This window comes from Oncorhynchus mykiss, chromosome 26 (genome assembly GCF_057628025.1).
Source record: "Oncorhynchus mykiss isolate SJ-2025 chromosome 26, ASM5762802v1, whole genome shotgun sequence".
Taxonomy (NCBI): domain Eukaryota; kingdom Metazoa; phylum Chordata; class Actinopteri; order Salmoniformes; family Salmonidae; genus Oncorhynchus; species Oncorhynchus mykiss.
The window spans coordinates 32,525,001-32,537,790 of NC_143047.1; the positions used below are offsets into that span (position 1 = coordinate 32,525,001).

Consider the following 12,790-nt stretch of genomic DNA (forward strand, 5'->3'; position numbering starts at 1 on the left):
TGTAAAGTAATGTGGTTGTAATGTGTTTGTATATGGTAGGTCTTCCTGACCATGTAAAGTACTGTGTTTGTATATGATAGGGCTGCCTGGCCATGTAAAGTACTGTGTTTGTATATGATAGGGCTGCCTGGCCATGTAAAGTACTGTGGTTGTATATGATAGGGCTGCCTGACCATGTAAAGTACTGTGTTTGTATATGATAGGGCTGCCTGGCCATGTAAAGTACTGTGGTTGTAATGTATTTATGATAGGGCTGCCTGACCATGTAAAGTACTGTGGTTGTAATGTATTTATGATAGGGCTGCCTGACCATGTAAAGTACTGTGGTTGTAATGTATTTATGATAGGGCTGCCTGACCATGTAAAGTACTGTGGTTGTAATGTGTTTGTATATGATAGGGCTGCCTGACCATGTAAAGTACTGTGATTGTAATGTATGTATGATAGGGCTGCCTGACCATGTAAAGTACTGTGGTTGTAATGTATTTATGATAGGGCTGCCTGACCATGTAAAGTACTGTGGTTGTAATGTGTTTGTATATGATAGGGCTGCCTGACCATGTAAAGTACTGTGGCTGTAATGTATTTATGATAGGGCTGCCTGACCATGTAGAGTAATATGGCTGTAATGTATTTATGATAGGGCTGCCTGACCATGTAAATTACTGTGGTTGTAATGTATTTATGATAGGGCTGCCTGACCATGTAAAGTACTGTGGTAGTAATGTGTTTGTATATGATAGGTCTGCCTGACCATGTAAAGTACTGTGGTTGTAATGTGTTTGTATATGATAGGGCTGCCTGACCATGTAAAGTACTGTGTTTGTATATGATAGGTCTGCCTGACCATGTAAAGTACTGTGGTTGTAATGTATTTATGATAGGGCTGCCTGACCATGTAAAGTACTGTGGTAGTAATGTGTTTGTATATGATAGGTCTGTCTGACCATGTAAAGTACAGTGGTTGTAATGTGTTTGTATATGATAGGGCTGCCTGACCATGTAAAGTACTGTGGTAGTAATGTGTTTGTATATGATAGGTCTGCCTGACCATGTAAAGTAATGTGGTTGTAATGTATTTATGATAGGGCTGCCTGACCATGTAAAGTACTGTGTTTGTATATGATAGGGCTGCCTGACCATGTAAAGTACTGTGTTTGTATATGGTAGGTCTGCCTGACCATGTAAAGTAATGTGGTTGTAATGTATTTATGATAGGGCTGCCTGACCATGTAAAGTACTGTGGTTGTAATGTATTTATGATAGGGCTGCCTGACCATGTAAAGTACTGTGGTTGTAATGTGTTTGTATATGATAGGGCTGCCTGACCATGTAAAGTACTGTGGTTGTAATGTATTTATGATAGGGCTGCCTGACCATGTACAGTACTGTGGTTGTAATGTGTTTGTATATGATAGGGCTGCCTGACCATGTAAAGTACTGTGATTGTAATGTATGTATGATAGGGCTGCCTGACCATGTAAAGTACTGTGGTTGTAATGTATTTATGATAGGGCTGCCTGACCATGTAAAGTACTGTGGTTGTAATGTATTTATGATAGGGCTGCCTGACCATGTAAAGTACTGTGGTTGTAATGTGTTTGTATATGATAGGGCTGCCTGACCATGTAAAGTACTGTGGCTGTAATGTATTTATGATAGGGCTGCCTGACCATGTAGAGTAATATGGTTGTAATGTATTTATGATAGGGCTGCCTGACCATGTAAAATACTGTGGCTGTAATGTATTTATGATAGGGCTGCCTGACCATGTAAAGTACTGTGGTTGTAATGTATTTATGATAGGGCTGCCTGACCATGTAAAGTACTGTGGTAGTAATGTGTTTGTATATGATAGGTCTGCCTGACCATGTAAAGTACTGTGGTTGTAATGTGTCTGTATATGATAGGGCTGCCTGACCATGTAAAGTACTGTGCTTGTATATGATAGGTCTGCCTGACCATGTAAAGTACTGTGGTAGTAATGTGTTTGCATATGATAGGGCTGCCTGACCATGTAAAGTACTGTGTTTGTATATGATAGGGCTGCCTGACCTTGTAAAGTACTGTGTTTGTATATGATAGGGCTGCCTGACCATGTAAAGTACTGTGGCTGTAATGTATTCATGATAGGGCTGCCTGACCATGTAAAGTACTGTGGTTGTAATGTATTTATGATAGGGCTGCCTGACCATGTAAAGTACTGTGGTAGTAATGTGTTTGTATATGATAGGTCTGCCTGACCATGTAAAGTAATGTGGTTGTAATGTATTTATGATAGGGCTGCCTGACCATGTAAAGTACTGTGGTAGTAATGTGTTTGTATATGATAGGTCTGTCTGACCATGTAAAGTACAGTGGTTGTAATGTGTTTGTATATGATAGGGCTGCCTGACCATGTAAAGTACTGTGGTAGTAATGTGTTTGTATATGATAGGTCTGCCTGACCATGTAAAATAATGTGGTTGTAATGTATTTATGATAGGGCTGCCTGACCATGTAAAGTACTGTGTTTGTATATGATAGGGCTGCCTGACCATGTAAAGTACTGTGTTTGTATATGATAGGTCTGCCTGACCATGTAAAGTAATGTGGTTGTAATGTATTTATGATAGGGCTGCCTGACCATGTAAAGTACTGTGGTTGTAATGTATTTATGATAGGGCTGCCTGACCATGTAAAGTACTGTGTTTGTATATGGTAGGTCTGCCTGACCATGTAAAGTAATGTGGTTGTAATGTATTTATGATAGGGCTGCCTGACCATGTAAAGTACTGTGGTTGTAATGTATTTATGATAGGGCTGCCTGACCATGTAAAGTACTGTGGTTGTAATGTGTTTGTATATGATAGGGCTGCCTGACCATGTAAAGTACTGTGGTTGTAATGTATTTATGATAGGGCTGCCTGACCATGTAAAGTACTGTGGTTGTAATGTGTTTGTATATGATAGGGCTGCCTGACCATGTAAAGTACTGTGGTTGCAATGTATTTATGATAGGGCTGCCTGACCATGTAACGTACTGTGGCTATAATGTATATATGATAGGGCTGCCTGACCATGTAAAGTACTGTGGCTGTAATGTATGTATGATAGGGCTGCCTGACCATGTAACGTACTGTGGTTGTAATGTATTTATGATAGGGCTGCCTGACCATGTAACGTACTGTGGTTGTAATGTATTTATGATAGGGCTTCCTGACCATGTAAAGTACTGTGGCTGTAATGTATTTATGATAGGGCTGCCTGACCATGTAAAGTACTGTGGCTGTAATGTATTTATGATAGGTCTGTCTGACCATGTAAAGTACTGTGGTAGTAATGTGTTTGTATATGATAGGGCTGCCTGACCATGTAAAGTACTGTGGTTGTAATGTATGTATGGCAGGGCTACCTGGCCTGCCGGGGCACAATGGCACTGATGGCATCCCAGGACTAGATGGACTGCCTGGGGCTGATGGAAAACGAGGGAAGAGAGGTATGGAGTGAAAGACCCTTTTACAGTAACAGAGAGAATAATTCTTACTCTCTATTTTCTGCCTCATTGTATCTATCTATCTATCATCTGATGTGTCCATTATGTATTGTTACCTGGGGCTCTGTCTGGTTCTGTGACTGAAAAGAGAGAGATAATAGAACATAGAAAGGGTAGAGCAGATCTCCTCAGGGAGCTCAATAACATGCACCCTAACACACACACACACACACACACACACACACACACACACACACACACACACACACACACACACGCACACACTTGCACACCTACACTTGCATGCAATAACCCCACAGTGCACCCAGATACACACATAAGATAAACACAGATCTCCACATACATAATTTATTTTGCCTATTCTTATTTCCAACTGTCATTGGACAGCCATTCAGATCTATGAGATATGTGGTGTCACAATGCTGAATCATTGTGGTGGAAACACCATAGAACCGGAAACGGAGGAAGAAAGGAAACTGCTCTTCTGTCCCACAGTAGACTAATGTCATTCATGACTGTGGTTTTGTGCTGCTCTTGAATGGGCTGTAAACCTCATTCTCCCATCAGCCCACTGGTGCGTTCCTCAGGAATATTTCCTATATAGTGCACTACTTTTGACCAGAGCCCTATGGGCCCTGCTCAAAAGTAGGGCACTAAATAGACAATATTTTAGCAGCCCAGGAGAAGTGAATGGAATGGTTCATGGTTTACTGGAATGGCTTTGACTTGACGAATCCTTGGAATTTCCAGACTGAAGCGAAGATTTAGTAGACCCATGTCTAGTTCACATTGTGGGAACTCTTTTCTTAACAGTAGCTCAGATATAAGAACCCACGTCTCGCACATTACACAAGCTTGACTCATTTGATTGTGGTCTTTGAGAATCTTATGAAGCTAGGGTTTATTTTGGGATCAGGTCTTTATGAATTCCTGTTCCATTCCATGTCTCAAGTTAGGGTTTGTAAATCACCTGCACATATGACAAACGATAACCGTGTTCCTTCACAGGGGAGAAAGGTGAGCCAGGGGAGAAAGGAGACAGAGGAGAACCTGGACCCGCAGGAGAAAATACACAATCGTCCAACGATGTCATCTTGGAGGGTAAGAACGGACAGAAATGACAATGTCCACTGTCTATATTAGATAGACTATCACTATGACTCCTAAAGTACATGATGAGACTTGCTGTACCGTCACCATTGTACACCATTGTACACTCTTAACAGATCTTCATTAGAACTGCAAATGAATGTGGTCTTAGCACAACACTTAAGGTACCTGTATGTGTTGCAACATTAGTGTGGGCAAACCCTTTCCTGTTTCATGACCAGTCGATCCAGTTTATGCCTGGACAGCTCTACTTGAAATACAACGTGATTGTGAAAATCCTTGTCTTTCGGGTCTGTCTAGGCCCCCCAGGTCCGGCTGGTCCTCCTGGTACTCCAGGCCCCATTGGCCCTCCTGGACCGCCTGGCCCACAAGGACCCCAGGGGCCCCCCAGAAACAGGAGTCACCGGGCCAATTTTCCCATCCACGCTGCCCAGACCCTGGGTGGGTAACTACCCTGCACACAGCTACTTATCCTACCCAACTCCCGTATCTATCCCAAACACCCCCCCCCACCCATGCTGCCCAGATCCTGGGTGAGTCAGCCTGTTACTATCTATACTACAGTTCCTCTACACACCTCCAACTTTCCTACTGATTCTAACATCATCACTTCTTTCATTGATTATCATTGACTATTTCAGATCCTTCACATGCTGTACCAAACGATGGGACTCTGTCTGCCAAAGAGGCTGGGAAGTTACAAGAGATACCACTAAATAAGAAAAATGGTACAATGACTTGCATGACTTGAAGAATTTGTTTAAAAACCCTCAGACAAAATCTTAATATGACTGAATATGCAAACCAATCAATCTATCAATCAATTAAATAATAAATGTTTTATCTTCTGTCCCCCAGAGTGCATCATCAAGTCCCTGATCAACCCCCGTAACATATCTAAGATGGAGAGTACGTTCGGAACGTGGATGAAAGACACGGCTGTGCTGAACGACAAACGCATCTGGGTGGCCGAACATTTCTCTGGTACCTCCCAAACTCACACAACAGCCAATCAAATGTCTTTAGCATTTCTCTGGTACCAGCCAAACGCAGGCAACAGCCAATCACATTATCTTTAGCACTTCTCTGGTACCTCCTACACACTCACACAACAACCAATCCTATGTCTCCAGGTCGCACGGTGAAGGAGTATAAGAGCATCGCCTCATTCCAGAATGCCACCAGTGAGGTCATCGACGGCAGGAAGTTCTACCAGGGATGTGGCCATGCCGTTCATAACGGATCCTTCTACTATCACATCGCTGGAACCACCAACCTGGCCAGGTAAAGAACCATAGTTTGGCACCTCCAACCTGGCCAGGTAAAGAACCATAGTTTGGCACCTCCAATCTGGCCAGGTAAATAACCATAGTTTGGCACCTCCAATCTGGCCAGGTAAAGAACCATAGTTTGGCACCTCCAACCTGGCCAGGTAAAGAACCATAGTTTGGCACCTCCAACCTGGCCAGGTAAAGAACCATAGTTTGGCACCTCCAATCTGGCCAGGTAAAGAAGCATAGTTTGGCACCTCCAACCTTGCCAGGTAAAGAACCATAGTTTGGCACCTCCAATCTGGCCAGGTAAAGAACCATAGTTTGGCACCTCCAACCTTGCCAGGTAAAGAACCATAGTTTGGCACCTCCAACCTGGCCAGGTAAAGAACCATAGTTTGGCACCTCCAACCTGGCCAGGTAAAGAACCATAGTTTGGCACCTCCAACCTGGCCAGGTAAAGAACCATAGTTTGGCACCTCCAACCTTGCCAGGTAAAGAAGGGACGGTAGTTACCCTGCTTGAATCCAACTGATCCCTTAGCTCCTACCACACTAGATATTTGTCTGATAACAATGGATAGTTGTCAGAGAGAAATCAAGGTGAAGCTTTTTGGCCTTGTGCAATTTAAGTCTTGTAGAAAAATATTCTGTCTTTGTGATGTCACTGGCTGTGTATGATCCTGATCCTGAGACTTATTTTCTTCTGCTGGTGTGGCATTGTGGTGCACAGTTCCTAAGGAAAGAAAAAGGAAAGCAAAGGTAAATGTAGAAATGTAAATTGTTTATTTCTTACACCCTCCATTCATCCCCCAGGTTCGACCTGCAGTCCAAGCGTCTCCACACCCTGGCCATCGACAATGCTCTGTACCACAACCTGTCCTACCTTCTCTACAACTCCAAGACCTACTTCAAGCTGGCGGCGGATGAGAACGGCCTTTGGCTCATCTTTGCCTCCAGTCTGGACGACAGCATTATGGTGGCCCAGCTGGACCTGAAGAGCTTCTCTGTCACATCGTACATCAACACCACCTACCCCAGGACCAAGGCCGGCAACGCCTTCGTGGCCTGTGGCATACTCTACGTCACCGACACCAAGGACACCCGTGTGACCTTCGCCTTCGACCTCCTGAAGGGGAAACCGGTCAACGTGACCTTTGAACTGAGGTCCCCTGGCGGGGTGCTGGCCATGCTGTCCTATAGCCCCAATAACAGACACCTGTATGTGTGGGATCAGAGCTACGTGAAGCTGTATGTGGTGCACTTCATCTCTGATGACTGAGACAGTGTTTTGACGGTATTCTGAGGGTGTTTTGATGGTATTCTGATTAAAGATGGACAGCTTTTTAAAGTGCTTAATTAAAGATGAACAGCAATCGTGAATATTATGGCTGTTTTTTATTTATAATATGTACGTGTTGTCTTTAGTTTTATGCCATCTCAACAAGGACTCTTTTCTAATGGCCTTTTGGGACTGCTGGCTGGGATAAAGAACCCTTTATGTGAGTGCTGTTCAAATATTTGTTCCAATTGGATTACAGCTTCCAAAGATGCACATACTGTACCTTTTCCAATGTAGAGTTGAACTGAATAAGGGCTTATCAGAGTAGGAAGTAGATCATTATAATATAATTGTTATAGTCTATATTGTATTGTGGCGATGGTCTAAACAGTAAAATAATTGCTGTACTGTTTTCCATGTTTTTCCATTTGAGATCGTGGAATTCTCTTTTTGTAAGGATACTTATTAACCATTTGACTTGTTATATTGTTTTTATGTCTCTCACTTGTATATTATATTTATTTGGTAAATGTAACTCTTTTTTAAGGTCTACCCTGGAAACATGGCTTTTTGTGGAGTTAATACTATTTATAGCTGTAAAGTCCTTACTAGACTTTCCCTGTGACTGCATGACAAAATAGGTATCAGAAATGTGTTTCCATGTTTACTTGGATCCTACCATGACCAGCTTCCCTTACAGAGAGCAACATGTTTTAAAAAGACCTATATTGGAAATCTGTACATATGTTTATTCCCGACAATGATATTTGCTGCTGCATGGTCTCTACTGATTATCATCAAATACAGAAACAAACATAAAATCAACCTGATGAAATAAAAAATAATTTATTCAACTTACGGTAGGACAGCCTGCTCTATATTCCTGTCTCTCTCTGGACTCTCTCTAGTTATCTAGTCATAGCCTCCCCATACTGAGCTTTAGATAGATATATACTGTAGACACCTGAACAACACTTTACTTAAAGCACCTTTTTATGAAGTGTTAATATCTTATATAGACATGAATATCCCCTTATAGATGTTATAGAGCATTATGAAGTGTTAATATCTTATAGACATGAATATCCCCTTATAGATGTTATAGAGCACTATGAAGTGTTAATATCTTATAGACATGAATAACCCCTTATAGATGTTATAGAGCATTATGAAGTGTTAATATCTTATACAGACATGAATATCCCCATAGATGTTAGACAGCATTATGAAGTGTTAATATCTTATAGACATGAATATCCCCTTATAGATGTTATAGAGCACTATGAAGTGTTAATATCTTATAGACATGAATATCCCCTTATAGATGTTATAGAGCATTATGAAGTGTTAATATCTTAAATAGACATGAATATCCCCTTATAGATGTTAGAGCATTATGAAGCATGTACCATAAAGCAAAACAAGGCTCGGTACCTTTTTGTAAGGTGCCTAGCTTGTTATTGCTTCACTGTGATGTTTTTAATGATCCTCTATGACTGCATCTATAAGGTGACCTATGAATGTTTATAAGGCATTATAAGGCTTCATAAGTACTAACACACGACAGACGGAGAGAAGGTAGAATATGTAAACAGAGGTCAGAGATCAGACGTGGTACCCAGACGGAGAGAAGGTAGAATATGTAAACAGAGGTCAGAGATCAGACGTGGTACCCAGACGGAGGGAAGGTAGAATATGTAAACAGAGGTCAGAGATCAGACGTGGTACCCAGACGGAGGGAAGGTAGAATATGTAAACAGAGGTCAGAGATCAGACGTGGTACCCAGACGGAGGGAAGGTAGAATATGTAAACAGAGGTCAGAGATCAGACGTGGTACCCAGACGGAGGGAAGGTAGAATATGTAAACAGAGGTCAGAGATCAGACGTGGTACCCAGACGGAGGGAAGGTAGAATATGTAAACAGAGGTCAGAGATCAGACGTGGTACCCAGACGGAGAGAAGGTAGAATATGTAAACAGAGGTCAGAGATCAGACGTGGTACCCAGACGGAGGGAAGGAAACACAAATCTGTTTAATAATAAAAACAAGACAAACATTTAACAAAAGATACAACTAATCCAGCCGGTATGATACAAAACAAAAAATTAAGTCAAACGCTTTCATGTTTGTACAAGCTGCTGTGGTATTTCATATATGTATATATTAAAACGATTTCACTTTTTACTACTAGGCCAAATACAGCCAGACATTCATTTGTATATAACAGTAGTTAATTTGTTCTTCACATAGCCTATTCGTTTTGAAATAAACTTTTAGTGTCCCCAGATTTGAGTGCAAATATCTATTCAATAAGGTTTGTAAAAACAATACAGTACAGTAGTATCACCAAACACAAACCTATGCCATGTTGCACTATGTCCCAGTAAAATACAGTATTAACCCCTTACATTCCTAACGTAAAAGGCAAAAAGTCCAACACAACAGACCCATACAGAACATAACAGACCCATACAGAACATAACAGACCCATACAGAACATAACAGACCCACCCATACAGAACATAACAGACCCATACAGAACATAACAGACCCATACAGAACATAACAGACCCATACAGAACATAACAGACCCATACAGAACATAACAGACCCATACAGAACATAACAGAACATAACAGACCCATACAGAACATAACAGACCCATACAGAACATAACAGACCCATACAGAACATAACAGACCCATACAGAACATAACAGACCCATACAGAACATAACAGAACATAACAGACCCATACAGAACATAACAGACCCATACAGAACATAACAGACCCATACAGAACATAACAGACCCATACAGAACATAACAGACCCATACAGAACATAACAGAACATAACAGACCCATACAGAACATAACAGACCCATACAGAACATAACAGAACATAACAGACCCATACAGAACATAACAGACCCATACAGAACATAACAGACCCATACAGAACATAACAGACCCATACAGAACATAACAGACCCATACAGAACATAACAGACCCATACAGAACATAACAGACCCATACAGAACATAACAGACCCACCCATACAGAACATAACAGACCCATACAGAACATAACAGACCCATACAGAACATAACAGACCCATACAGAACATAACAGACCCACCCATACAGAACATAACAGACCCACCCATACAGAACATAACAGACCCACCCATACAGAACATAACAGACCCATACAGAACATAACAGAACATAACAGACCCATACAGAATATAACAGACCCATTCAGAACATAACAGACCCATACAGACCCATACAGAACATAACAGACCCATACAGAACATAACAGAACATAACAGACCCATACAGAACATAACAGACCCATACAGAACATAACAAACCCATACAGAACATAACAGACCCATACAGAACATAACAGAACATAACAGACCCATACAGAACATAACAGACCCATACAGAACATAACAGAACATAACAGACCCATACAGAACATAACAGACCCATACAGAACATAAGACCCATACAGAACATAACAGACCCATACAGAACATAACAGACCCATACAGAACATAACAGACCCATACAGAACATAACAGACCCACCCATACAGAACATAACAGACCCATACAGAACATAACAGACCCACCCATACAGAACATAACAGACCCATACAGAACATAACAGACCCATACAGAACATAACAGACCCATACAGAACATAACAGACCCATACAGAACATAACAGACCCACCCATACAGAACATAACAGACCCATACAGAACATAACAGAACATAACAGACCCATACAGAATATAACAGACCCATTCAGAACATAACAGACCCATACAGACCCATACAGAACATAACAGACCCACCCATACAGAACATAACAGACCCATACAGAACATAACAGAACATAACAGACCCATACAGAATATAACAGACCCATTCAGAACATAACAGACCCATACAGAACATAACAGACCCATACAGAACATAGCAGACCCATACAGAACATAACAGACCCATACAGAACATAACAGAACATAACAGACCCATACAGAATATAACAGACCCATTCAGAACATAACAGACCCATACAGAACATAACAGACCCATACAGAACATAGCAGACCCATACAGAACATAGCAGACCCATACAGAACATAACAGACCCCATGTGTTTCTTTCTTCTCGGGGGAGGGGGGGTATTCAGTGGAACAGACAGATGAGACATATAGACTACACACAGTCACAGGATCAAAACACACCATCTTCCAAACACAAGGTTGTAGCAGTGAGGCCGCTGCTGCCGCACAAACAGGCTTTTGACGGCAGGCGGGCGGCAGATACACAGAGGTGTGATCACATAGCTGCTAGGCTCAATCAATCCATAGATCAATCGATGGAGTAGGCTAGCGAGTCACTGGGCAGCCAGTGTTATGGGATGGGGTCACTATGGGGATAGTGTGCCATTAAACGTTGTCATTAACAGTGAGATTAGCCAGGGGATGAAGAGGATGAAACCATTTCAACAAAATGCAGATCAACAACTTCAGAGTCACACCAGACCACTGACTGACTGACTAAAGGAACCACAGTGCTGGTTAATGTAGATGCTAAGAGACTTTTTCAGCTTATGGGCACAAAATGACAACAGATACACACTTTTGAAGAGTTTGAGCACTTGTACAGAGCACTATCATATCAATAAACCATGTGATTGCACCGCTTAAAACGAGAACAGGAAGTCATGCATAGCTTTCTTATGGACTGACACACTCGTAAACGTCCAGCAGCCGCTTTTAAAATGACAGGAAATCTAACTGTTAAAATCAAGTCTGGAACCTGTTGCTTTATGTTTTAATACACACTTTTAGGCTCTGGGAAAGAAAACAATATTCACAGCTCAATTGAACTTTTCTGATACGATTTCCTCTAGGTAAAGTCATACTGTACCGTACACTCTCTGTTGCTCTCTCAAAGCTGCTGAAACCTTGGTCATCTCTCAACCTTTCACCTCTACGTCACACATATCATTAGAGCCCTCTCAACTAGCCTATCCAGCAGTGTAATATACTTAGTGATCTATCTGTAAACCTTTACCCCGATCTCTCTTCGTCTCTCTCACACAAGTCTAGGCTCTCTACACAATGTTATACTAGTGAAAGAAAGTTTGGTTAATGTTTCAACCTTACTCCTTCCTATCCACCGCCATTTAGACATACCACTTCCAGGTATTTACGTTTCTACAAGATGTTGAATATTCGAGTGAAAGTTTGGTTATCGTTTCAACGTTCAACCACTAACCAATCAGATGACCTCTCTACAGACAGTACAGGAAGTGGTTTGGGGTCTACAGAATGTCGAAGATGCTAGAGGGGATGTTGTAGCGGTCGGGTAGAACCCTCATCTTGAGGGTTCCGTCGGCGCCGCAGGTGAATATACGGTTGCCGGGGCGGGTCTCCACCTGCATGACGCCTGCTCCGATGTTCCGGAAGATGGACTGCTTGGCATGCTCTGTGCTAAACGAGTGCATGAGGCCATGGCCTGCCAGCTTCCACACCTGGAGGAGAAGGAGAGGGGGAGTGAAAGAGAGAGGTAAAGAGAAAGGCAATGATCAATACATTAATGG

The 12,790-nt window shown here is 41.9% G+C and overlaps 2 protein-coding genes across 7 annotated transcripts in view; one reads left to right on the forward strand and one right to left on the reverse strand.

The window, feature by feature from the left end:
- Window positions 1-8,016, forward strand: part of LOC118944498 (gliomedin) — a 10,759-nt gene extending 2,743 nt beyond the window's left edge. Inside the window, exons 5-11 of the mRNA XM_090222735.1 lie at window positions 3,389-3,478; window positions 4,505-4,597; window positions 4,907-5,047; window positions 5,248-5,334; window positions 5,465-5,590; window positions 5,740-5,890; window positions 6,693-8,016. Of these exons, the coding sequence (XP_090078861.1) occupies window positions 3,389-3,478; window positions 4,505-4,597; window positions 4,907-5,047; window positions 5,248-5,334; window positions 5,465-5,590; window positions 5,740-5,890; window positions 6,693-7,158 (1,154 nt within the window). The 3' untranslated portion in view covers window positions 7,159-8,016. The remainder of the gene's footprint in view (window positions 1-3,388; window positions 3,479-4,504; window positions 4,598-4,906; window positions 5,048-5,247; window positions 5,335-5,464; window positions 5,591-5,739; window positions 5,891-6,692) is intronic.
- Window positions 8,017-9,168: 1,152 nt separating this feature from the next.
- LOC110515873 (dmX-like protein 2) overlaps window positions 9,169-12,790 on the reverse strand; it is a 108,032-nt gene continuing 104,410 nt past the window's right edge. For all 6 annotated transcript variants that reach the window (XM_090222734.1, XM_090222731.1, XM_090222733.1 and 3 more), the window contains one exon: window positions 9,169-12,721. In XM_090222734.1, coding sequence (XP_090078860.1) covers window positions 12,512-12,721 — 210 coding nt within the window. In that variant the 3' untranslated portion in view covers window positions 9,169-12,511. The remainder of the gene's footprint in view (window positions 12,722-12,790) is intronic.